Consider the following 27,489-nt stretch of genomic DNA (forward strand, 5'->3'; position numbering starts at 1 on the left):
CGTTCTTAACAATAATAACAGTTAACACATCCATAGCACTTAAGTGCCAGGCACTGTTCTGAATGCTTTACCTACATTAACTCATTTAATCCTCACAACAACTTTAGGAAGCAGTAATAGAAGGGCGCCAATGCACACAGCACTTTTACGCCGGCATCACAAATAATTTCCCTCTATATTTATTATCTTTTTTTTTTTTTTTTTTTTTTAAGTGATGGGGTCTCACTCTGTCTCCCAGCCTGGAGTAGATGTGGGTCTTCAAGGAAAACTGCTTTGAGCTAACTAGTAGACTTACAAAGTGTTCATCGTAAAAGATTTTAAAAGCAAAACAAAAAGCTTAAAACCCTTGAGTGGAAAGTTATCTAAGAGCAATTTCTTTACAATAATTTTCCCTGCTTACAGAGGCTGTTATGTAAGTTTTAGCTACTGCAAAGAAGTTAGAAAAATTACCTTTGACTTCAAAAAGTTTACAACCAAGTAAGGTATGCAAAGATCTTTGGCGTCCCTTTGTTGCTGCTGTTTAACAATGAAAGCAAATTTACTTACTAGAATACAAAGATACAGATTGAATAAACTCATGGCTTAATGTTTTTAAAGTTGCTCCCCCCCACGCCCCCCCGTCATTTATTGCTCAAAATCCACAACTGGCTATTCAGTTGATAAAAAGTTTTGTGTCTGGGTATATATATCAGTTATTTGATGTTCTATAGTTGGGATATTGCCAAACCAAATTGAAGTTTTCTAACTATAAATGTATTACTGTCTATTACAGGAGCGAACTCTGAGATTAAGCTGCAGGGTTTTTTGTTTTGCGGGTTTTTTTTTTTTGCTGGTTCTCTTTTTCACAATCTAGTCTGTGGCTGGAACACACTATACACATCTTTATCCTCCATATCTAGCTAGCTCACTGACAAACACTGTTGTTCAAACACAGTTGGCTTTTGTTTAGTTTCTTAAACAATACATGCCTTTTAATATCAAATAGCACCATGCAATCCTACCACACTTAAATGAACTCAATCAGTCTTCAGTCTTGACTTGTTCCTTGAGCTTTTTGTTGACTGAATTTCACAAAAGAGGACCCAGGTCTCTGCTGAAGTAGTACATGCCCAAGAACTATGAGGAACAAGGGGAGAAGGCAGAAGTGGAAGAGAAGGCAGAAGTGGGAGAGAAGAAACAGGGAGGGTATAAATTCTTTTTTTTTTTTGGAGACAGAGTCTCACTCTGTCGCCCAGGCTGGAGTGCAGTGGCACGATCTCGGCTTACTGCAACAGGGAGGCTATAAATTCTACCGAAATAGCTGGGTGCGGTGGTTCACGTCTGTAATCCCAGCACTTTGGGAGGCTGAGGCAGGTGGATCACGAGGTCAGCATTTCAAGACCAGCCTGGCCAATATGGTGAAACCCCATCTCTACTAAAAAATACAAAAATTAGCCAGGCGTGGTGGTGCACACCTGTAGTCCCAGCTACTTGGGAGGCTGAGGCAGGAGAATCGCTGGAACCCAGGAGGTAGAGGTTGCAGTGAGCCGAGATCGCACCACTGCACTCCAGCCTGAACAACAGAGCAAGACTCTGTTTCAATTAAAAAAAAAAAAAAAATATTCTACAGAAATAGAATTCAAATGTAAACATTCTACCAGTTCATTTAGGAAGACAAAGAATATTTACTCTGAGATTCAGAAAAGAATATACATATCTTACAAAAATTATCACAATAATTTTCTGGCAAGACACACTTCCTCAACAAGGATAATAAACTTGCTGGGAGGAAAAATGAGATGCTGATAAAAAAAAGTGATTTAACCAGGCCATGCGTGGAGTCTAGAAAGGTCTGAATTGTCCCTTCCTCACCCTTCCTGGGAGTGTGAGTCTATCGTTATTTACTATTAGCTAAGAAGAAAAAAAACAAGAGTACATTAATTTAAAAGGCTTTTCTTAGTTTAGGATGTTGATATTTCAGATCTAACTTCAATTTTTTATCCTGAATACATTATTACATGTTACTACTGTAATATAATCTTAACCTATATTCTTCACAATTTAAAAAAAGTCATTTTATTTTATTTTTTTTTGAGATGGAGTCTCACTCTGTCACCCAGGCTGGAGTACAGTGGTGAAATCTCAGCTCACTGCAACCTCCACCTCCGGGGTTTAAGCAATTCTCCTGCCTCAGCCTCCCAAGTAGCTGAGATTACAGGTGCCTGCCACCACACCCAGCAATTTTTTTTGTATTTTTTAGGAGAGATGGGGTTTTGCCATGTTGGCCAGGCTGGTCTCGAACTCCTGACCCCAGGTGATCCACCCAGCTTGGCCTCCCAAAGTGCTGAGATTACAGGTGTAAGCCAGTGTGCCCGACCAAAAAAAAAAAAAAAAGTCATTTTAAAGAAGTGTTTTTTCCCCTAGATTACTTTATCCCATATCATAAATTAAATGGCCATCTGGACAATTATTTTATAAAGCTAACTGAAAAAGATATTCTGAGATCCTTAGGAAATGATCCATCTCCAATTTAAGTGGTACAACATTTTTGCTGCAGCTCATCAAGAATAGGCTATAACTCTGACAAGAGCAGATGTTTCTGAAGAGAAAGGAGACTAGTAACTACTGGCCACCAACTTTGGCCAGGCAAAATCATTACCACTGACTGTGGCTATGTGGCCAGTAGAATGAACATCTGCTCTTTTTTCCCTGCCCAGCTCCTGTTCCACTCTTCCTTCAGGCAACCACCCTTCTCTCACCCCCTTGGGGTCTGGAGGGACTACGAGTGGGTAGGCATGAGAGTCAAACCAGGTCAATTAGCCTCTCGCAGGAGTCTGAAATGTGAGTAGAATACACCAGGATGGACAACAGTTAACACAGTCATTTTGATAGCAGCCTCCTCAGGAGATTTGTTAATTCCTGTCCCTGAAGTCCCTAGCCACACTAGATCTAGTTCAGTTTTCTTCTTTAGGTTTTGTGAATGTCAGACAGCATGTGTCCAACAACTCCTTGTTTATCTAAGTTAGTTATAGATAATTTCTACTGCTTGCAACCAAATGATTTTAACAATATGAAATTTAAATCTGGGATAATGTCTACTTTCTTCCTGTTCTTTTCTCTTCTTCATAATCATGCTTACGGCTTCTCTTCAGTTTTTTTTCTCCTTTATAACAGAATGCACTTTTCAACTCGTGTCAGCAGAAACATTACATGAAACTACTGAAAGGCAAGTTTTGGCGTACAAAACGAAGTTTCTAAAATGAGACTTTCCTCTTTGAGAAGGTCTTTGGCACTCTGCTAACCTTTGACTCTTGCCTTGAGAAAACATTTCCTTACAATTAACAAACATAAAAGCATGAATGCTTGTGTGTGTGCTGCAATGTGACTCTACTTACACCAAACCGACAAGACTATTTTCAGTGCAAAAGTAAACTCCTGACAATCACAGCATTCTACCAAGCAAATGTTTGACATCTTATACATAGCATCTTTTACTGTAAACTATTATAGGCTTCAGATGTAGCCAGACTCACTGCAATCAAATCCAAATTCCCTGAGGGACTTCAGCAACACTGCTCCACCATCACTAAAGCCTCACAACACCCCTTTCCTGTGTCACTTTTATTACCCTCTTTTATGTCAGCAGAAGCACAGATGCTCCCGCCGCCTTGCCAAAAGCCACAGGGCCTGAACAACCTGAGCATCTCCAGAAGCAGCCTGTGAGATGGGAGCACCACACAGCAGGAAGACTGGTGGCAAGCATGGCCCTGGGTAGAGGCAGAGGCCTCTCTGATCTTCCGAATTGCTCTGTCCATCCCCTTCCCCATGCCACCTCCCCCAGCCAGCATGACTGCCTTTTCTGGATGGGCTTTATCTTTATGGAAACAAAGAGGCAAAGAACAGAGTTGCCCGGGACCACAGAAGACAACTGTGGCAACTCTCCCCTGTTCTGTTAAGTGAGAAGACCAGAGTGCAGGTGGTGATTTGTTTTGACCAAGGGGCTCCATCTCACAACTAAGGCTGGTACAGCAAGCAAAAAACTCAAAAACTGGTTTACTCCTCCCATAGCATTCGCATATCCTTTACTGTTTCAACAAAAACAGCACCGGGTGCTGGGAAGGTGGTGGTGAGTAAAACCAGTCTTCCCGCTGAAGGAGCTGATTCTAGTTGGGGAAGCAGAGTGAGATGAAGCATCACATTACATTACTATAAACCAGTAAACCACAAACTCCTCTGAAGGCTGGTACCCCAGTTATAAGCCTAGAGGTCTAGGACTGGACCTGAGGAAACAAGCTTGAGCAGTCTAAAGGCTGAAAGGGTAACTTGTAGGCAGAAAAAGGCAAAGATGAAAGGAAGAGCTCTTCAGGTAGTGAGAACAGAACATGCAAAGGTCTCATGACAGAGAGGGCAGAGAAAGGAGGAACCAAAAAGGTAAGTGTGGCCACAGAGCTAGGAAAAACACATTTATTTAGGTGTTTTGTGCCAGGTGCTTTACGTGTTACCTCATTTAACCCATGAGATGGCTATACTCTCTTAGCCGCATGAGACAGCCATCTTTCTATAATCAGCTCTATTTCATAGCAGGAAGTGAGAAGGCAGAGATTAAGTAGCCTGCCCAAATTCAATTAACAGCAAAGCAATTTTTCTCTTTGTATCTTCCCCAAAATACAACATAATACACATACTGGGTGGGGATGGCATGGGGGAAGGACCACTAAACTAGTGAACCAAATTCAATGTGGGGTGAAAAAAGCAGTCAAACCAATTCTTACTGAACAGTCAGGTAATAGACTAAAAAAACATCACTTTTCAACTAGTTGTTTTCATGTCATAAAGACGTAACCATAATGAAATGTTTTGTAGGAGAGGGTTCAGTTCCCATTTTAGGAAACTGTGCTTATATTGTTGGGTTAAAAAAGAAAAACTAAAAATAGTTGGTGGGATACTTAAAAAAAACTATGTATTTATGGTGTACAACATGATATTTTGATATATGTATACAATGTGGAATCGTTAAATAAATATATGCATTACCTCACATATCTTTGTAAACTGACAAATTACAGGTGTATAAATTTATAGGTATAAAGTGATGTTATGATTTATGAATACATGTAGAATAATTTAATCATGCTAATTAACATATCCATCACCTCAAATACTTATTTTTGTGGTGAGAACATTGAAATTTTACTCAGCAATTTTGGAAGGTACCATACACTATTAACTATATTCACTATGCTGTGCAATAGAACTAGAAAAAAAAAGTATTCCTCTTCTCTGAAGCTCTGTATCCTTTAACAATCATCTCCCCTTTTTCCCCACCCTGCAGCTTCTGGGAACCACCATTCTACTCTCTGCAGTTCCATCCATGTTGTCTCAAATGACAGAATTTGCACATTTGCTTTTTTAAAGCTGAATAGTATTCCATTGTGTGTATATGTATCACATGTGCTTTATCTATTCATCTGCTGATGAACAGTTAGGTTGATTCTATAATTTGGTGATATGGGCTGGCTGTCCCCCCACCCAAATCTCATCTTGAATTGTAATCCCCATGCGTCGTGGCAGTGACCCGGTAGTAGGTAAGTGAATCATGGGGGCAGTTTCCCCCATGCTGTTCCCATGATAGTGAGTGAGTTCTCAGGAGATCTGATGGTTTTATAAGCGTCTGGCATCTCCCTGCTGGCACTCATTCTCTCTCCTGCCACCCTGTGAAGAGGCGCCTTCTGCCATGATTGTGAGTTTCCTGAAGCCTTCCTAGCCATGTGGAACTGAGTCAATTAAACCTCTTTTCTTTATAAATTAATCAGTCTTGGGTATTTCTTCATAGCAGTGTAAGAACAGATTAATTCAGTACATTGGTACTGGGAGTGGGGTGCCACTATAAGGATAGCTGAAAATGTGGAAGCGACTTTGGAACTGGTTAACAGGCAGAGGTTTAAACAGTTTGGAGGACTCAGAATAAGACAGGGAAATGTGGGAAAGTTTGGAACTTCCTAGAGACTTGGAGGGCTCAGAAGACAAAAAGATGTGGGAAAGTTTGGAACTTCCTAGAGACTTGTTGAATGGCTTTGACCAAAATGCAGATAGTGATATGGACGATGAAGTCCAGGCTGAGGTGGTCTCAGATGGAGATTTGAGGAACTTGTTGAGAACTGGAGTAAAGGTCACTCTTGTTATGCTTTAGTGAAGAGACTGGTGGCATTTTGCCCCTGCCCTAGAGATCTGTGGAAATGGAACTTGAAAGACACAATTTAGGGTACCTGGCAGAAGAAATTTCTAAGCAACAAAGCATTCAAGAGGTAGCAGAGCATAAGAGTTTGGAAAATATGTAGCCTGATGATGTGACAGAAAAGAAAAACCCATTCTCTGAGGAGAAATTCAAGCCGGCTGCAGGAATTTGCATAAGTAACAAGGAGCCAAATATTAACCACAAAAAGACAATGGGGAAAATGTCTCCAGGGCATGTCGGATATCTTCACAGCAGCCCCTCCCATCACAGGCCTGGAGGCTTAAGAGGGAAAAATGGTTTCCTGGGCCAGGCCCAGGGGCCCCCTGCTCTATGCAGCCTGGGGACATAGTGCCCTGAGTCTCAGCTGCTTCAGCTCCAGCCATGGCTAAAAGGGGTCAAGGTACAGCTCAGGCCATTGCTTCAGAGGGTGTAAGCCCCAAGCCTTGGTGGTTTCCATGTAGTGTTGAGCCTGTGGGTGCACAGAAGTCAAGAATTGAGGTTTGGGAACCTCTGACTGGATTTCAGAGAATGTATGGAAATGCCTGGAAGTCCAGGCAGAAGTTTGCTGCAGGGGTGGAGCCCTCATGAAGAAACTCTGCTAGGGCAGTGCAGAAGGGAAATGTGGGGCTGGAGCCCTCACACAGGGTCCCCAATGGGGCACTGCCTAGTGGAGCTGTGAGAAGAGGGCCACTGTCCTCCAGCCCCCAGAATGGTAGACCCATCAACAGCTTGCACTGTGTCTGGAAAAGCCACAGACACTCCACGCCAGCTAGTGACAGCATCTGGGAAGGGGGCTGTACTCTGCAAAGCCACAGGGGTGAAGCTGCTCAAGGACATGGGAGCCCACCTCCTGCATCAGCAGCATGATCTGGATATGAGACAGAGTCATAGGAAATCATTTTGGAACTTTAAGGTGTAATGACTGCCTTACTGGATTTCAGACTTGCATGGGGCCTGCAGCTCCTTTGTTCTGGCCAATTTATCCCATTTGGAACAGGTGTATTTACCCAATGCCTGTACTCCCATTGTATCTAGGAAGTAATTAACTTGCTTTTGATTTTACAGGCTCATAGGTGGAAGGGACTTGCCTTATCTCAGTTGAGATTTTAGACTTTTGGGTTAATGCTGGAATGAGTTAAGACTTTGGAAGACTGTTGGGAAGGCATGAAGTCTGAGGGCATGAGATTTGGGAGGGGGCCAGTGGTAAAATTATATGGTTTGGCTATGTCCCCACTCAAATTTCATCTTGAATTGTAATCTCCATAATCCCCAAGCATCATGGCAGTAAGCTGGTGGGAGGTAACTGAATCATGGGGGTGGTTTCCCCTATGCTGTTCTCATGAGCTTTTCATGAGATCTGATGGTTTTATAAGTGTCTGGCATTTCCCCTGCTGGCACTCATTCTCTCTCCTGCCACCCTGTGAAGAGGTGCCTTCCGCCATGATTATAAGTTTCCTGAGGCCTCCCTAGCCATGTGGAACTGTGACTCAATTAAACCTCTTTTCCTTATAAATTATCCAGTCTCCAGTATTTCTTCATAGCAGCGAGAACAGATAAATACACTTGGCTATTGTGAATAGTGCTGTAATGAACATGGGAGTGCAGGCATCTTTTTGACATACTGATTTCCAGTCTTTTGTGTAAATAACCAGAAGTGGGATTGCTGGATCATATGGTAATTCTATTTTTAATTTTTTGAGGAACTTCCATATTGTTTTCCATAATGGCTGTACTAATTTACATTCTCACCAACAGTGTACAAGAGTCCCCTTTTGTCCACACCATCACCAACATTTGTTATCTTTTGTCTTTTTGAGAACAGCCATTCTCATAGGTGTGAGAAGACATTTCATTGTGGTTTTAAGTGGCATTTCCCTAATGATTCTTAACATTCAGCAATTTCTCATGTAACTGTTGGCTATCTGTATGTCTTCTTTTAAGAAATGTCTGTCTATTCAGGTTCCTTGCCCATTTTTAAATTGGATTATTTATTTTCTTTCTATAGAGTTGAGTTCTTTATATATTTTTAATACTAACCCTTTAACAAATAAATGGCTTGCAAATATTTTCTCCCAATCTGTATGATCTCTTCTTCTGTTGTTTCCTTTTTATGCAGAAGCTTTTCAGTTTGATGTAATCTTGTCTATTTTTGTTTTTGTTGCCTGTGCTTTTGGGGCCAAATCTAAAATATCATTGCCCAGACCAATGTTGTGTAGTTTTTCCTATTTTTTTCTAGTAGTTTTACAACTTCAGGATTCATGTTAAATCTTTAACTCATTTTGAGTTGATTTTTCCATATGGAAATCATGTGGTCTGAGATAAGGGTGCTATTTCATTCTTCTGCATGTGGATAACCAGTTTTCCCAACATAATTCATTAAAGAGACTGTCCTTTTTTCCCATTGTGTATTCTTGAACCTTTGTCTGAAATCAACTGGCCATCCGTATGTGATGGGAACTCTTAAAATCTACTCTCTTAACAATTTTCAAGTATACAACATATTGTGAGCTATAGTCACCACAATATACAATAGCTTTGTGGTGGGAGTATTTTGAATAATTATTTTAAAATATATACTTTGCTTCCAGAATTTCTACAATGGGCTGGGCACAGTGGCTCACACCTGTAATCCCAGCACATTGGGAGGCCAAGGCAAAAGGATTGCTTGAGCCCAGAAGTTTGAGACCAGCTTGGGCAACAAAGTGAGATTCCGTCTCTATAAAAATGAATAAATAATTTTCCACTAGAACCTGTATCATCTTTATAATCAGAAAAATAACAGACACAGACAAGCTAACAAAAAGACAACCCAATTTAAAAAATGGCAAAGGACGTGGATAAACATTTCTTCACAGAAAATATGCAAATGACCAATAATCACATGAAAAAATGTTCAACTCATTAGTTATCAAGGAAATGCAAATCAAAAACACATCACATGCCCATTAGACTAGATACAGCCAAAAAACCGTACAACAACAAGGACTGGTGAGGATATGAAGAAAATAAAACCCTTATACACTGCTGGTGTGTATCTAAAATGGTGTAGCTACTTTGGAAAACAGTTTGGCAGTTCATTAAACAAAGTTACCATATGACCTAGCAATTCTACTCCTAGGTATATTCCCAATAAAAATGAAAATATATGTCCACACAAAAGTGTTTACACAAATATTCATAGAAGCACTATTCATAATACCAAAAGGTGGAACCAACTCCAATGTCCATCAGCAGATGAATGGATAAACCATCTGTGACATACCCACAGTGTGAATCGTGTGGCCATGAAAGAGAATGAAGTATGGAAAGAAGACAGTCACAAAAGACTACATACTACAGGATTCCATTCATATTCATATAAAAGTCCAGAACAGGAAAATGAAAGTAGATTTGTGGTTGCTTAGGGCTGGTGGGGGCAACAGCAGGTAGGATAAGGGGGTGATAAATAAAGAACACAGGGTTTCTTTGTGAGGTGATAAAAATGTTCTAAAATTGACTGTGGTGATGGTTAAACATACCTGTGAATATACTAAAAATCACTGGACTGTACACTTGAAATGGGGTGTGTCATTATATAAATTTAATTATATGGTATGTGAATTACATCTCAGTGAAGATATTTTAAAAAAAAATGCACGAAGTTTCCTTAACAAAAAGACAAAACGAAGAAACCAAAAGCCAATATGAAAATAATCTTGGTTTAACTCATTTTTTAATTTATTTTCTTTTATTTTGAGATGGAGTTTCCCACTATTGCCCAGGCTGCAGTGCAGTGGAATGATCTCGGCTCACTGCAGCTTCCACCTCCCAGGTTCAAGTGATTCTCCTGCCTCAGCCTTCCGAGTATCTGGGACTACAGGCATGCATCACCACACCTAGCTAATTTTTGCATTTTTAGTAGAGACAAGGTTTTGCCATGTTGGTCAGGCTGGTATCAAACTCCTGACCTCAAGTGATCCGCCCACCTCAGCCTCCCAAAGTGCTGGGATTACAGGCGTGAGCCACCATGCCCAGCCTCAATTTAACTCCTTATAAAGAAATGTAATTCAAAGCCAGGAAGACTGGTGCATCCATTACTTTACTAACAGATTGTAAACAAAATTATGTATTTAAAAAATACAGACACGCAAAGAGATGAAGAGCCATGCAGTTAATGTTCAGTACCAATTATTGTTTAACTCTACTTACTGCTTAACTCAAAGTTTCTTCCTAAGAACTTCACACAACTGGGAAAAATTATTCATGAGAAATCTTTGTGTTACTCAACATGATGGGGTAAGTCATCAACTTTAGTCTGAAAGAAGGAAGTCATGGGAATCTAGAGCAAGCCTGCCTGCTCACTGTGAAAAAGGAGTATTTAATGCAAAAGACAGACAATAAAATAGAACGTCAAGTATTAAATGCCAACTGAGTTCATTCTCCTATTCACACCAGAATTTAGACTGAACCCACTGTGAGCCAGATGGCTGCATTATGGAAAAACAACAGGAACCCAGAGTTTGGTAGTTGATTTTTCTGGCCTAGGTCTACTTTTTTGGCCGATGTTTTATCTTCTACACCATCTTTTGTTTTTCCTGCTTTTGAAAAGGAAAAAAACCAAATATTTAAAAAATGCCCCCAAGTTTTGTTTTCCTGTTAGTTTTGTTGCCGTTGTGCACTTTGTTTCTGGGATTTTTGCTTGCTTTTTCAGTTTGTGTACTTTCCCCCACTGTTTATCTCTTCTAATACCCATTCATCATGACTTCTCCCTACTCCCACCATCCCACAGGCAAATTCAGTATTTCCTGGGTTTTCCCAGAATTTACATGACAGGCTGGTTACTCAGCCCAGCCCCATCTCTGTAACCCTTAAAATACAAAAATTAGCTGGGTGTGGTGGCACAGACCAGTAATCCCAGCTACTCGGGAGGCTGAGGCAGGAGAACTGCTTGAACCCAGGAGGTGGAGGTTGCAGTGAGTTGAGGATCGAGCCACTGTACTCCAGCCTGGGTGACAGAATGAGACTCCGTCTCAACAACAACAACAACAACAACAATTTTTACATTTAAAATGTTAAACGTTCCCTTTTATACTTCACATCACAATAAAGTACAGCAGTAGTCCTTAATCTGAATTGGAAGCATTTAATTTGGGTCCTAATTACAACTTTAAGAATGGAGGCATACTTCAGGAAAGAAAGCACCAGTGCAGTTCCAATTTATTATTATATCTGCTGTCTTGAGAGTACAGGGTGTATGAGAGTGCATAGTGGTTTAGAATCACTATAGAATTTACAAAGACCCAGAGACATTAACAAGAATCCACATTCTAAGTCATCAGAATCCATATTTCTGACCTTGTCTGCTGGGGCCTGCTCTGTTTTTGATGTCTCAAAATATAATTCTTTTATTGAAATACATGTTCCTCACCCTGTTTCAGGGCTTCTGCCTGGAATGTTCCTCCCCCTAGCATTTGTAGGGCTGGCTCCTTCCTGTCATGCAGGTCTCAGCTCAGATGATCCCACTTCAGAGAGGGCTTCCCTGACCAACCAATCTGCAGCCCTTCCTAGTCACTTTTTTCCACATTACCCTGTTTATGCATGGAGGTAGATAGGTGTTTTACCTTGTTTATTTATTATTATTATTTTTTGAGACAAAGTCTTGCTCTATCACCCAGGCTGGAGTACAGTGGCACAATCTCCACTCACTGCAACCTCCGTCACCTGAGATCAAGCAATTCTCCTGCCTCAGCCTCCTGAGTAGCTGGGATTACAGGCACACGCCACCACACCCAGCTAATTTTTGTATTTTCAGTAAAGAGGCGGTTTCACCATGTTGGCCAGGTTGGTCTCGCACTCCTGACCTCAAGTGATCTGCTCCCCTCAGCCTCCCAGAGTGCTGGGATTACAGCCATGAGCCACCGTGCCCAGCCTATTTATTTTTAATCACAACCCAAAATCATCTTTCTAGTTGTTTACTTCCTTATAGTCTATGTCTCTCCACCTGGATATTATCTTCATGAGAGCAGGAACTTATCCATCTTATTTACCACTTTATGCCTTGTGCCTAAAACAGTGACTAACAGAGTGGGCAATCCAAACTAATAGCTGTTCACTGAGTAAGTGAGCATAATATTGCATTATTTTCCCACATTTCATTCCTTTAAACAAAACTGGACGATGTTAAAAATTACCAGCAACGGATTCCAAGATGGCCGAATAGGAACAGCTCCAGTCTATAGCTCCCAGTGTGAGCGATGCAGAAGACAGGTGGATTTCTGCATTTGCAACTGAGGTACCAGGTTCATCTCACTGGTGCTTGTCGGACAGTGGGTGCAGCCCACAGAGTGTGAGCTGAAGCAGGGTGGGGCATTGCCTCACCCGGGAAGCACAAGGGGTTGGGGAATTCCCTTTCCTAGCAAAGGGAAGCCGTGACAGACGGTACCTGGAAAATTGGGACACTCCCACCCTAATACTGCGCTTTTCCAATGGTCTTAGCAAATGGCACACCAGGAGATCATATTCCGTGCGTGGCTCAGAGGGTCCCACACCCACAAAGCCTCGCTCACTGCTAGCACAGAAGTCTGAGATCAAACTGCAAGGTGGCAGTGAGGCTGGGGGAAGGGCGTCCGCCAGTGCTGAGGCTTGGGTAGGTAAACAAAGTGGCCGGGAAGCTCGAACCGGGTGGAGCCCACCACAGCTCAAGGAGGCCTGCCTGCCTCTGTAGATTCCACCTCTGGGAGCAGGGCATACATAGCTGAACAAAAGGCAGTAGAAACTTCTGCAGACTTGCCTGTCTGACAGCTTTGAAGAGAGTAGTGGTTCTCCCAGCACAGAGTTTGAGATCTGAGAACGGACAGACTGCCTCAAGTGGGTCCCTGACCCCTGAGAAGCCTAACTGGGACACACCTCCCAGCTTCCAGAGGAAGGATCAGGCAGCAACATTTGCTGTTCTGCAATATTTGCTGTTCTGGATCCTCCGCTGGTGATACCCAGGCAAACAGGGTCTGGAGTGTACCTCGAGCAAACTCCAACAGACCTGCAGCTGAGGGTCCTGACTGTTAGAAGGAAAACTAACAAACAGAAAGGACATCCACACCAAAACCCCATCTGTACGTCACCATCATCAAAGACCAAAGGTAGATAAAACCACAAAGATGGGGGGAAACCAGAGCAGAAAAGCTGAAAATTCTAAAAATCAGAGCACCTCTTCTCCTCCAAAGGAATGCAGCTCCTCGCCAGCAACAGAACAAAGCTGGACAGAGAATGACTTTGACGAGTTGAGAGAAGAAGGCTTCAGACTATCGTAATAACCAACTTCTCCAAGCTAAAGGAGGATGTTCGAACCCATCGCAAAGAAGCTAAAAACCTTGAAAAAAGATTAGACAAATGGCTAACTAGAATAAACAGTGTAGAGAAGACCTTAAATGACCTGATGTAGCTGAAAACCATGGCGCAAGAACTACGTGACGCATGCACAAGCTTCAGTAGCCAATTCAATCAAGTGGAAGAAAGTGTATCAGTGATTGAAGATCAAATGAATGAAATGAAGCAAGATTGTAAGTTTGGAGAAAAAAGAGTAAAAAGAAACGAACAAAGCCTTCAAGAAATATGGGACTATGTGAAAAGACCAAATCTACGTCTGACTGGTGTACCTGAAAGTGACGGGGAGCATGGAACCAAGTTGGAAAACACTCTGCAGGATATTATCCAGGAGAACTTCCCCCAACCTAGCAAGGCAGGCCAACATTCAAATTCAGGAAATACAGAGAACACTACAAAGACACTCCTCGAGAAGAACAACTCCAAGACACATAATTGTCAGATTCACCAAAGTTGAAATGAAGGAAAAAATACTAAGGGCAGCCAGAGAGACAGGTCGGGTTACCCACAAAGGGAAGCCCATCAGACTAACAGCGGATCTCTTGGCAGAAACTCTACAAGCCAGAAGAAAGTAGGGGGGCCAATATTCAACATTCTTAAAGAAAAGAATTTTCAACCCAGAATTTCATATCCAGCCAAACTAAGCTTCATAAGTGAAGGAGAAATAAAATCCTTTACAGACAAGCAAATGCTGAGAGATTTTGTCACCACCAGGCCTGCCTTACAACAGCTCCTGAAGGAACCACTAAACATGGAAAGGAACAACCAGTACCAGCCACCGCAAAAACATGCCAAATTGTAAAGACCATTGATGACAGGAAGAAACTGCATTAACTAACAAGCAAAATAACCAGCTAACATCATAATGACAGGATCAAATTCACATATAACAATATTAACCTTAAATGTAAATGGGGTAAATGCTCCAATTAAAACACAGACTGGCAAATTGGATAAAGAGTCAAGATTCATCAGTGTGCTGTATTCAGGAGACCCATCTCACGTGCAGACACACACAGGCTCAAAATAAAGGGATGGAGGAAGATCTACCAAACAAATGGAAAACAAAAAAAAGCAGGGATTGCAATCCTTGTCTCTGATAAAACAGACTTTAAACCAACAAAGGTCAAAAGAGACAAAGGTGGCCATTACATACTGGTAAAGGGATCAATGTAACAAGAAGAGCTAACTATCCTAAATATATATGCACCCAATACAGGAGCACCCAGATCCATAAAGCAAGTCCTTAGAGACCTACAAAGAGACTCAGACTCCCACACAATAATAATGGGAGACTTTAACACCCCACTGTCAACATTAGACAGATCAACCAGACAGAAAGGTAACAAGGATATCCAGGACTTGAACTCAGCTCTGCACCAAGCAGACCTAATTTACATCTACAGAACTCTCCACCCCAAATCAACAGAATATACATTCTTCTCAGCACCACATCGCACTTATTGAAAACTGACCACATAGTTGGAAGTAAAGCACTCCTCAGCAAATGTAAAAGAACAGAAATTATAACAAACTGTCTCTCAGACCACAGTGCAATCAAACTAGAACTCAGGAGTAAGAAACTCACTCAAAACCGCTCAACTACATGGAAACTGAACAACCTGCTCCTGAATGACTACTGGGTACATAACAAAATGAAGGCAGAAATAAAGATTTTCTTTGAACCCAGTGAGAACAAAGACACAACATACCAGAATCTCTGGGACACATTTAAAGCAGTGTGTAGAGGGAAATTTATAGCACTAAATGCCCACAAGAGAAAGCAGGAAAGATCTAAAATTGACACCCTAATATCACAATTAAAAGAACTAGAGAAGCAAGAGCAAACACATTCAAAAGCTAGCAGAAGGCAAGAAATAACTAAGATCAGAGCAGAACTGAAGGAAATAGAGACACAAAAAACCCTTCCCCAAAAAAATCAATGAATCCAGGAGCTGGTTTTTTGAAAAGATCAACAAAATTGATAGACCGCTAGCAAGACTAATAAAGAAGAAAAGAGAGAAGAATCAAATAGATGCAATAAAAAATGATAAAGGGGATATCACCACCGATCCCACAGAAATACGAACTACCGTCAGATAATACTATAAACACCTCTATGCAAATAAACTAGAAAATCTAGAAGAAATGGATAAATTCCTGGACACATACACCCTCCCAACACTAAACCAAGAAGAAGTTGAATCCCTCAATAGACCAGTATCAGGCTCTGAAATTAAGGCAATAATTAACAGCCTACCAACCAAAAAAAGTCCAGGACCAGACGGATTCACAGCCAAACTCTACCAGAGGTACAAAGAGGAGCTGGTAGCACTCCTTCTGAAACTATTCCAATCAACAGAAAAAGAGGGAATCCTCCCTAACTCATTTTATGAGACCAGCATCATCCTGATACCAAAGCCTGGTAGAGATACAACAAAAAAAGAGAATTTTAGACCAATATCCCTGATGAACATCGATGCAAAAATCCTCAATAAAATACTGGCAAACCAAATCCAGCAGCACATCAAAAAGCTTATCCACCAGAATTAAGTTGGCTTCATCCCTGGGATGCAAGGCTGGTTCAATATATGCAAATCAATAAACGTAATCCAGCATATAAACAGAACCAAAGACAAAAACCACATGATTATCTCAATAGATGCAGAAAAGGCCTTTGACAAAATTCAACAGCCTTCATGCTAAAAACTCTCAGTAAATAGGTATTGATGGGACGTATCTCAAAATAATAAGAGCTATTTATGACAGACCCACACCCAATATCATACTGAATGGGCAAAAACTGGAAGCATTCCCTTTGAAAACTGGCACAAGACAGGGATGCCCTCTCTCACCACTCCTATTCAACATAGTGTTGGAAGTTCTGGCCAGGGCAATTAGGCAGGAGAAAGAAATAAAGGGTATTCAATTAGGAAAAGAGGAAGTCAAATTGTCCCTGTTTGCAGATGACATGACTGTATATTTAGAAAACCCCATCATCTCAGCCCAAAATCTCCTTAAGCTGATAAGCAACTTCAGCAAAGTCTCAGGATACAAAATCAATGTGCAAAAATCACAAGCATTCCTATACACCAATAACAAACAGAGAGCCAAATCATGAGTGCACTCCCATTCACAATTGTTTCAAAGAGAATAAAATACCTAGGAATCCAACTTACACGGGATGTGAAGGACCTCTTCAAAGAGAACTATAAACCACTGCTCAATTAAATAAAAGAGGACACAAACAAATGGAAGAACATTCCATGCTCATGGATAGGCAGAATCAGTATTGTGAAAATGGCCATACTACCCAAGGTAATTCATAGATTCAATGCCATCCCCATCAAGCTACCAATGACTTTCTTCACAGAATTGGAAAAAACTACTTTCAAGTTGACATGGAACCAAAAAAGAGCCTGCATTGCCAAGACAATCCTAAGCCAAAAGAACAAAGATGGAGGCATCACGCTACCTGACTTCAAACTATACTACAAGGCTACAGTAACCAAAACAGCATGGTACTGGTACCAAAACAGAGATATAGACCAATGGAACAGAACAGAGCCCTCAGAAATAATACCACACTTCTAAAACCATCTGATCTTTGACAAACCTGACAAAAACAAGAAATGGGGAAAGGATTCCCTATTTAACAAATTGTGCTGGGAGAACTGGCTAGCCATATGTAGAAAGCTGAAACTGGATCCCTTCCTTATACTTTATGCAAAATTTCATTCAAGATGGATTAAAGACTTAAATGTTAGACCTAAAACCATAAAAACCCTACAAGAAAACCTAAGCAATACCATTCAGGACATAGGCATGGACAAGGACTTCATGACTAAAACACCAAAAGCCAAAATAGACAAATGGGATCTAACTAAACTAAAGAGCTTTTGCATGGCAAAAGAAACTACCATCAGAGTGAACAGGCAACCTACAGAATGGGAGAAAATTTTTACAATCTACCCATCTGACAAAGGGCTAATATACAGAACCTACAAAGAACTTAAATAAATTTACAAGAAAAAAATCAAACAATCCATGAAAAAGTAAGCAAAGGATATGAACAGACACTTCTCAAAAGACATTTAGGTAGCCAACAGACACATAAAAAACTGCTCATCATCACTGGCCATCAGAGAAATGCAAATCAAAACCACAATGAGATACCATCTCACACCAGTTAGAATGGTGATCATTAAAAAGTCAGGAAACAACAGGTGCTGGAGAGGATGTGGAGAAATAGGAACACTTTTACACTTTTGGTGGGAGGGTAAACTAGTTCAACCATTGTGGAAGACAGTGTGGCAATTCCTCAAGGATCTAGAACTAGAAATACCATTTGACCCAGCCATCCCATTACTGGGCATATACCCAAAGGATTATAAATCACGCTGCTATAAAGACACATGCACACGTACGTTTATTGTGGCACTATTCACAATCGCAAAGACTTGGAAGCAAAACAAATGTCCATCAATGATAGAGTGGATTAAGAAAATGTGGCACATATACATCATCAGATACTATGCAGCCATAAAAAAGGATGAGTTCATGTCCTTTGCAGGGACATGGATGAAGCTGGAAACCATCATTCTCAGCAAACTACCACAAGGAAGAAACCAAGTACCACATGTTCTCACTCATAGGTGGGAATTGTACAATGAGAACACTTGAACACAGGGTGGGGAACATCACACACCAGGGCCTGTCGTGGGTGGGGGTGGGACAGCATTACGAGATATACCTAATGTAAATGACGAGTTGACGGGTGCAGCATACCAACATGGCACATGTATACATATGTAACAAACCTGCACGTTGTGCACATGTACCATAGAACTTAAAGTACAATAATAAATAAATAAATAAAAGACACATGCATATTTACTGTGTCACTATTCACAATAGCAAAGACTTGGAACCAACCCAAATGTCCATCAATGATAGACTGGATTAAGAAAATGTGGCACATATACACCATGGAATACTATGCAGCCATAAAAAAGGATGAGTTCATGTCCTTTGTACAGACATGGATGAAGCTGGAAACCATCATTCTGTGCAAACTATCCGAAGGACAGAAAACCAAACACCACATGTTCTCACTCATAGGTGGGAACTGAACGAAGAGAACACTTGGACACAGGGCAGGGAACATCACACACCAGGGCCTGTCGTGGGGTAGGGGGGAGAGGGGAGGGATAGCATTAGGAGATATACCTAATGTAAATGACACGTTAATGGGTGCAGCACACCAACATGGCACATGTATACATGTGTAACAAATCTGCATGTTGTGCACATGTACACAACATGTACACCTAGAACTTGAAGTATAAAAAAATTACCATCGACTTTCAGATGCAATTTCAAAAACATGAGTTAAACACAGTTAACTTTCTGAGGAGTTGAAGCAGTTAGGCGTACTATGAATTCTTTAGTTAGAAAAATTCCTTCCTACATCAAAGCTCTAGTTAAAAACTAGTATTGATATCTCTATGTCTCTCTGTGTATCACTGTTTGTATCTATCACCATTTGCATCAATCAATCAATCAATCAATCAATCATTCATCTTTATCACCATTTGCAACTAAAGCAACCTGTCAGGCCAACTGATTCCTGTCTTCGACTGACTTACAAACTCACAGAAAGTTTCCATCTAATATTCTTTTCACACATAAAACATTTTATCTAAAATAAATAGAAGAAGGTAGTGTGACATATGGGATTATGTACCTGATAAATTCTTTCCACTTCAGTAAGACTTTCATTGTTGCAATTGAGGGTAAAAATTGGAATACAGAATAAACTGTTCCCAAATTTCTACTGCCTTCTTCTATAGAAATCTAAATGCAAGCCAGGTCCAAGTGCTCAAAACTGTGGTTAGAAGTTCAGTAGTGCAGAATTAGATTCAATAAAGAATAAAAGGAAAAGGTACCTAATAGTGTAATAAAATACTTTTAAAATAACACCCTCTCACAACTACCCATCCCTGCCATGTCTATGGAAAAAACTAACCCCACTAGAGTGGCCCAAATGACTAGGCCAAGGATGAGTAACCAAACTAATGGCAATCGTAATAAGTGGAACATACATGATTAAGAGATATACGGCTTTGGAAAGGAGTTGGTGCAAGTTATGTCCAAGAAAAGAGCTTCAGATTGGATGATGGTAACCCAATCCTCTCAGATCCCTCTGTTGGGAAGCATCAATGCTATGTGGTCAAGGAGACGGCTGTATCCTGAATGATACGGAGCTGCTGTTCTAGTTACTGATGAGATGTGCACTCCAACCTAGACCATGCCACATTTCCTTACATCCTCGCCCAAACCCATTATGAAAAATAATCTGGGTGTGTGTCTTCCTTGCACTATAAAGTGTAAATTCATCCATCCACAGAATCTAAAATATAAATACTCTGACTGCAAATGAAATAAGGGGAAATTATTTTCTCTATAAGCTGAAAGTGTGTCAAACAAGTCCCTGCAGACAAAAATGTCAAAAGTATAGCTGTCTTCAAATAATGATTAGAGGACATGAAAAAATAGAACTGTTACATGTAACTCAGTGGCACATTAGAAAGCAACCTTCATTCCTGTTGTTTGACTTCAAGTACCTATATTACTGTATAAACAGAAAAACAGCTGTAATAATGGATAGGATTGGAGCACAGACCAGTACTTATCTGCAAAATGTATATAATAGCATTTTGATACGGCAAGTCAGCAATTACAAAATATCTATTTCGTTCCACAATTGAGTTCAACCAACCAAAAATATACATATTCTGCACACTTACTATGCACCAGGCATAGAGTGAGATGTTAGGATGAATAAATCATAGATTTCACTCTCAAGGAACTTAGATGGAGACCAAAACAAGAGAAAAAAGATTCTCTGAAATTCCAACGTGGTGAGTCCTATAAAAGTGATAGACACCCAACATTCTAAGTAGTATTGCAGGCAGTCTGCTTTTTCCAACAGTACATTCGTGGAATACACATCATAATGGAATTTGCCAAAGATGCTATTTTCCTAGTGAGAGGAAATATGGCGCCACAGAAACTGCACTAAATAAATAGCACCAAATAAATTGGTAAACAGTATGTTCAAAGAAACAAAGCTTCAACAATGGTCTATGTAACTAAAAAGAAAAACAGTTAAGCATCCATCCTATAAAAATACACAAACTTAACATGTTTCAAAAGTGTTTTCAAGATACAAAGAGGAATGCAACAGTTATGAGAAGTAAAACACATTGTGCAAAAACATTTTTAATAGTTGTATTATCTGTTCTCTTTCTAGAAAAATTTGAGGCTATGCTTTTCTTCTTTCTCAAAAAATTTCCCTGTGCTAGAAGGGGCATTTGAAATCATCCCACTGACTCTGGAGCTGCCCTCAAAGCATTCAGTTGATTTTTAATAATCATTCACAGTGAAAAGCATTTTTAAAAAGTAAGGCCACACCACATTTCAGACAGTGTGATAAAGAGACATAGGTTTTAGAATACAACTGGGTTTCAAATCCTGAATGTGACACTTAGTGTCATGTGATCTTGGGCATTTCCTAACCACTCTTGAGTTTCAATTTCCCCATGTGTAAACCAGAAATGACACCTACCTCACCACTGTTATTAGTATATGTATGAGGAGTATCTTATAAGTTGTAGGCATTCAAAAATGGTGTCTATTGCTAATATTACTGTCTTTATGTTTCTTCTACGTCCTTTGTTTACCCAAGGTTAAAAGTTCAGTAGTGCAGAATTAGATTCAAATAAAGGACAAAAGGAAAAGGTATCTAATAGTGTAATAAAATATTTTTTAACTAAGACCCTCTCACAACTAGCCAATGATAACCACTATTACATTTTGGAGTAATCCCTCTAGACTTTTTTTCCTCTCAATGAAAACGTTTTCTGTAGAATTACTAAAACTAGAATTAAAGTATGTCCTGACTACGTATCACCAGACACCAGTCGAAAAGGCAGAGATAATGAAACAAAGAACAGCAGTAAACCAAGAACATAAACTAAGTGAAACACTGGGATGCCCCACAGGAATAAAAACTCCAGCAAGTTGCAAAGCAGCATGAATGTACTTAGTGCCACTGAGCTTTACACTTAAAAAAAAGGTTATATATTTTATGTCATGTATATTTTGCCACAAAATGAAAAAAAAACGAAAACTCCTAGAAGTTAAGGCTTGGTCCATTTTGTAGTCTTAGAACCTAGAATGTGCTGCTAGCTCATTAGAGTCCACAAATATTCCCTGAATAAAAGTAAACAAAACAAGTTAGTGATAGGATTGGTGTACCTTTTTCTAGTTTCCAACTCAGTCAACTGTGAAGATTAAGGGTAGTGAGAAGATAACTTAAAAATTGTTTACAAGAAACGTACCTTGATGATTTACTACTGATATTGATGACATCAGCCTGGTTCTTGCATCTTTCCATGCTAGTGAACTCAGAGGCCCAAGGCTTTGTCCCGAACTAAAATCACAGGGTAAGGGCCTCACCAAGTGTTTGGGTTGAGTCTGCCTAATGGGTGAAATGTAAGGAGGGTCTTCTTAGAGTCAGCGGAGGTATATTAAGGCTGCCATGGCTGACTAGTTTAGAGTGACCTGTTTCATCAGCAAGACCTGCAGACTTCTGTGCTGACATTTCATATCTACAGGCAAACTACAAAACCCTCACAACTAAAAATGTGCTTCAAAAATTCATAACATGAAATTCCGATACACTTTTTGTTTTAGAATTTATTCACATCTTTACAAGACTGAGAAAGATTAACCCAGTGAACTATCACTTACTGATGTCTACTATAGGGCACTAGGGCAGGTTATTGGGATTCATGGGTGAAGAACTCAGGGTTAAAACAGGTCAGTGAACCAGCTTATGCCTACCTTCCCTGGCTGTTATTACTTCATGTACCCTAGACAAATGAAAATTTGTTTTTTTAATCTTTTAAAACTCACCTGTTGAGTTAGCACTGGAGTTGTGTGGAAGCCCAGAATTCTCTATGCTTGCAGATGCTGTAAAAATAAATAAATATCCTGTTATGAAAGAACATTTAACTTAAGAATACTGGCAGTATGTGGTTTTCTGCCTAGGGGGAGTGGGGGTAGTGGTGTCGGGAGGGTAGATTATTCCACAGGAAGTTCTACTTTTGCCCCTGTTGTTATGAAACATATCTTGAAGCTGTCAGTAAAAGGGACTGTATTATCAGGTTTTTCAAGATAAACATCTAGCTTATGTAACAAACACTTACATAGTACTTACTATATACCAGCCACTGAATGCAATAGCTTTGCCAAAATTCATTTACCCACACAACTGGGGACAGATGGACCAATTTCTGCCACTGACAGCTCTGCTCTTCTGAGTGGAGTGGACCATTTCAGGAGAGGCCCTTTCTACTCATAGGCATCTCTAGGTCTTGCACCACCCCACCAACACCCCTAATTACATACAATGGAGGGATAAAGTAGGATTTTCTTATTTAACCGCACCTTCTCAGTACGGTTTTAATTTTTAAATTAGTACCTTTAGATTCGGGAAAAATGTAAGAGATTTCTATGTCCCAATTAAGCAACTTTTCAGAGTGCTTTATTCGTTTTGAGTCTTTGTCTAATGAAGATTAAATATGTATAACACATAGGGAGAGAGCAAGTGTATTATTGTGTCCTTTTCACAAAGATGAACTCTCCCTCACTTAAAAAAAATCCTCCAAGTACAAAGAAAAGCAGTAACTTTGAAGGATTTATCTTTACTTCTCGGGCAAATTTCGTCTTTGTGAGAATTTCTTCTTCTTGATGGGACTATCATCTATTTATCACAAAAGGATACAGTGTAAGATTAACTTGAAAAAGATCAAGGTCAATAGACTACGTAGATGTATTTAGCAGCAGATAGCAAATAACTGCCAACATTATTAGGTGCTTACCACAAGCCAGGGTTATGTGCATTAGCTCATCTAACCCTCTCAACAATTCTTAGGAGTATTGTTTTGCAGACAAGAACGCAGGCCCAGAGAAGGCCACCCAGATACAAAGTGGCAGAGACTGGAATTGGACCAGATTGTTTGATTCCTAAGCCTGCAGATATGAATGTCAAAATGGAACTACTGATTTTCTACTATAAACCTGCTCCTCCCCCAACCTTCCCAATTGTTGCATTACCAGCTGCTCAACCCCAACACCAAGAGGTCATCCTTTGATTCTTCTCTCTTCCTCATCCCACCCTCCAATCCATCAGCAAGTGATTAGTCCCAACCCCCAATAGATCTAGAATCCACCCTTTTATCTCCATTGCCACTCACCATCATCTTTTGGCTGGGCTAACACAAAAGCCTGTTTTTGTTTCCCTGCTATTGTCACTCTTACGCGATCATTTCTTAATTTCTTGGCAACTTATTTGAACCCTTGAATACAGCCATTTTCAAGCCACCTCAATCCTTGCACTTTTCAGTTACAAGTCAAAAAAGTCCCTTCTTTCCACAAAGGTTGTTCAAGGTGGGTTTCTGTCACTTGCCACTAAGAGTAATGACTAATAGCCTCCCCTCCCATCCTGTTAATGTTAATGTCATTCATTGGAATACTACAATAAATCCTATTTGCTGATTTGCAAAATTGCTCATAGTCTCCCTCCTCCTTCAACTGATATTTATAAAGCTATGCAGCAGACTGTGAAGAATATTTTAAAAGCAGAATTTCAATAATGTTTTTATCTTCTCCCACAATATTCTAGGCAATGGTAGTACTGTGGAATAAAAGTATTATCCACTTCAAGACCCATCATCACCTAACGTGGCTTAGTGGTAAAATGGTTAATTGAAAATTTGGATTCTGATCTGAAACCAAACACGTATTAATTGTTTTACTTGCCATAAATTAGCTTACTTATCTATAAAATGGAGACGATACTGTGAGGATTCAATGGGATGATTTATGGACCTAAATTAGCATAGCGTGGGATGCACAGAATATGTACCCAGTAAAAATCAGCCATAAGAGTTTTAGTATGATTGCTAAAAATCACTATACTTCGTAATGACATTGTATACAGATTACACTATATATGAAAACTACGATTAACAGTTACTAGCTTTTTTGAGAAATCTTCTATTGTATACCTTTTAGTCTAGTTGCAAGGTGACATTATAGTCTGTAGAAACAGATTCCACCTCTGTTTGGTTATATAAGTTTATGAATTCAGGGCTCTCCTACTGTAGAGCATTTTAAGTTTTCCAAATGGGACTAACCTCTAGTAAGACATTAAGTAATAAACAGAACAAACAGTGAGTGCTAAAATAGGGCAAAAAAAAAAAATCTGTGTTATGAGGGCAAAAGAAAAGTAGGGTCACTCACAGTTTCTCTACTCGGTAATTCATTGGAGAAACAGTAAGGTTTATCTTCACAAACACAGCGACAAATTTTTAAAAATGGAGACCTCACCTCAAAATAATTGGTATAAAATTAGGACCAAGATACACGATGGACATGATTTTACCACTTTTTTCTTAAATGATCTCAAAATTAGGTCTGCGAAGCCAGTTTGTCACATGCACAATTAAGCAAACAAAAAAACTTAAGCAAAATAAAGAAAAATCGTTAATTCACCCAGGTTATTCCAGAAAAAGCAAGTGTTGTGCCTGAACCTTCCAGATTTACAAACTGCCTTTTTCTCTTGCTGGATAAAACGAACGTAAGGCTAAATATACAGTGGATGGATAGAATTTAAAATCATGAAAACCCTGAGTCACTTAACTTATCCTAGTTTACCGACCATTACCTAGGGACCTGACTTCTCTAACAGTTGACCAAGGAAAACAATATTTACACAGCAAATCCCAACTTCCTGGTTTCATCCAAAAAGGGCTGTTTAAAGTCTCCAAAGGGCCAAGGGCCTAAAACCAAACAAATTCCGCCCTACACAGAAGAGCAAAGTCAACATCATCCTGTTACGACCTTACTAGCGACAACGTGGGCCACCGGCGACCGTGCAGCTGTGCCCTTAACGCTGCGCAGCTGCCGCGCGCCTCGGCCGGGTGTTTATGGCACACGATGGGTGGAGAGCGCCCCGCCACGGGGGCGGCCGCCTCAACTGCCGCGAGGGCGGGGCGCGCTCCCCAAAAGCTCCCAACTAGGTCCAAGAGCCCCGAAGTCTAACTTCGAGCGTCAGGGGGACCTTAAGACTGTAATTCATCTGGATAATACTGCATAATATCAGACGATGAAATGCCGGGGGGACGCTTGAAAATCTCCCCAACTAACTGGGAGACGTTTCCGCGGGCCTCGGTAGACATATTTTTCAACTCAGCTAATCTTGTTTACAAACGGAAGCCTTAGATAAACTCTAACCTCGGCAAACATTAACTTCAGGGAAAGGCTGTAAAAACCAACTTGCAGTAACTCAACAGGTTATGCGCACCCGTCCCGGCCTGCGACCGCCGCTTCCAAAAAGAGAGAGGGAAAGCACCAGGCAATTTCCTCAGAAGGCGGCCCCGGGGCCAGCGGGTGACTGGTCCAAGCCTCAGTTTCCCCCACCCCGCCCGGTCACCTCTGGGTCCGCCCCGACCCTTCGGCCAGAGACACGCGGAACTTTCTGTACCAGAGCCCAACTTGCGAACCCAAGCTTCGGCAGCGCGCTGCCTCCCACGAACGGGGCTGGCGACCCCCGCAGCCACTTACCCGCCATGGGTGTGCTTTCATGGGCGGCCCCCAGTAGCGCTAGCACCTGCAGCGTCCCCAGGAGCAGCGCGGCCCAAGCACCTCGCGCGCCGAGTGCCATTGTTCCGAAGGCAGGATGCGACGGCCTCGTGGGTTCCCAGCCGAGGTGGCGGCGGCCAGAGCGGCTCGTCTGCGCAGCCGGCGCCGGCTCCGCTTCCCCTTCGGCCGCGCACGTCTCCCCGCCTGCCGCTTGCCCCCCGAATGACCAAATAGGGCGCAGGAGCGGGGCCTGGAGGGGGCGTCGCGTGCGCAGCCGGGGCGGCGGGGCCGGGCTGGGTGGCGCGGGGGCGGGCTCGGGGTTCTGGGCGTGGCGACTGGGCTCGCGGCCTCCCTCGCAGGCGCGCGCCTGGGAACCCCAGAAGCCGCGAGCCGTTTCCTTTCTCTTCGGAAATGGCAGTTTTGTTGTCCTGGATGAAAGCGAGCGCCGCTGCCTCTCCGAATGCTGAGCACGCTGGCTTCGCTGTGCCCGGAAGGAAGCCTTTGAAGAATAGTTTTGCGGGCAGGGAGGGGACAGGGGTGCGTGCGACTCAGAGTGAGAGGGAGGAGTTGCAGGGCAAAGGCGAGAGGAGGGAGAGATTCTGGAGAGGAACTTGAGGGGCTGAGATTCACTCTAAGGAGTCCTGGGCGGTTGGAGCTTTCCCCTCGCGTGACCCAGCCTAAGGGGGAAGTGGAGAAAAACAGCTCGACAGAATTGTTGCTTAAATTCAAACGTAAAACACCTACGATCTTCTTATCCCAGTTGTACCTCATCTTCTCCACGGGTTCCCTGAAATCTCTGATTAAGACAACAGATTAGTGGAGTGGGCGGGTGGGGGCGCGCGCAGGAGTTGGTAGGAACTCTCACTGAAATACAGTAGAGCCATGGAAAGCGGGGGCTGCATTAATCCAACCAGCCTCTTCTCTCCTTGTGCCCTGCTGTCCCAGTTCAAATGAAATGGCCAGTTTCGAACAGTTTTTGGCTGAGTTCCTTTTAAACCCTTGGAGCCAATGCTAATCACTTGTCTTGACTTGAAGTGCTTGTAAAGTCTGCATTTTCATCGTGCTCAGAACTCTGAAGTGACAGGTAGCTACCTGTGGCTAATGCATGAGAATAACAAAGGCTGAGTCCTGGCTTGGGTGGGAACCCTCAGCTGAAGTAGAAGACTGAAGGATCCAGGGAACCTAAAATCACAGTGAATCCC

General features: G+C 41.4%; 1 protein-coding gene across 1 annotated transcript in view; it reads right to left on the reverse strand.

The window, feature by feature from the left end:
- The window catches only part of TMEM123 (transmembrane protein 123), a 57,176-nt gene extending 29,986 nt beyond the window's left edge, over positions 1-27,190 (reverse strand). Inside the window, exons 1-2 of the mRNA XM_024255008.3 lie at positions 26,270-27,190; positions 22,556-22,612 (exon numbers count right to left, since the gene is read on the reverse strand). Of these exons, the coding sequence (XP_024110776.1) occupies positions 22,556-22,612; positions 26,270-26,369 (157 nt within the window). The 5' untranslated portion in view covers positions 26,370-27,190. The remainder of the gene's footprint in view (positions 1-22,555; positions 22,613-26,269) is intronic.
- Between the last annotated feature and the right edge of the window lie 299 nt (positions 27,191-27,489).

This window comes from Pongo abelii, chromosome 9, assembly GCF_028885655.2.
Source record: "Pongo abelii isolate AG06213 chromosome 9, NHGRI_mPonAbe1-v2.0_pri, whole genome shotgun sequence".
In the NCBI taxonomy this organism is placed as follows: domain Eukaryota; kingdom Metazoa; phylum Chordata; class Mammalia; order Primates; family Hominidae; genus Pongo; species Pongo abelii.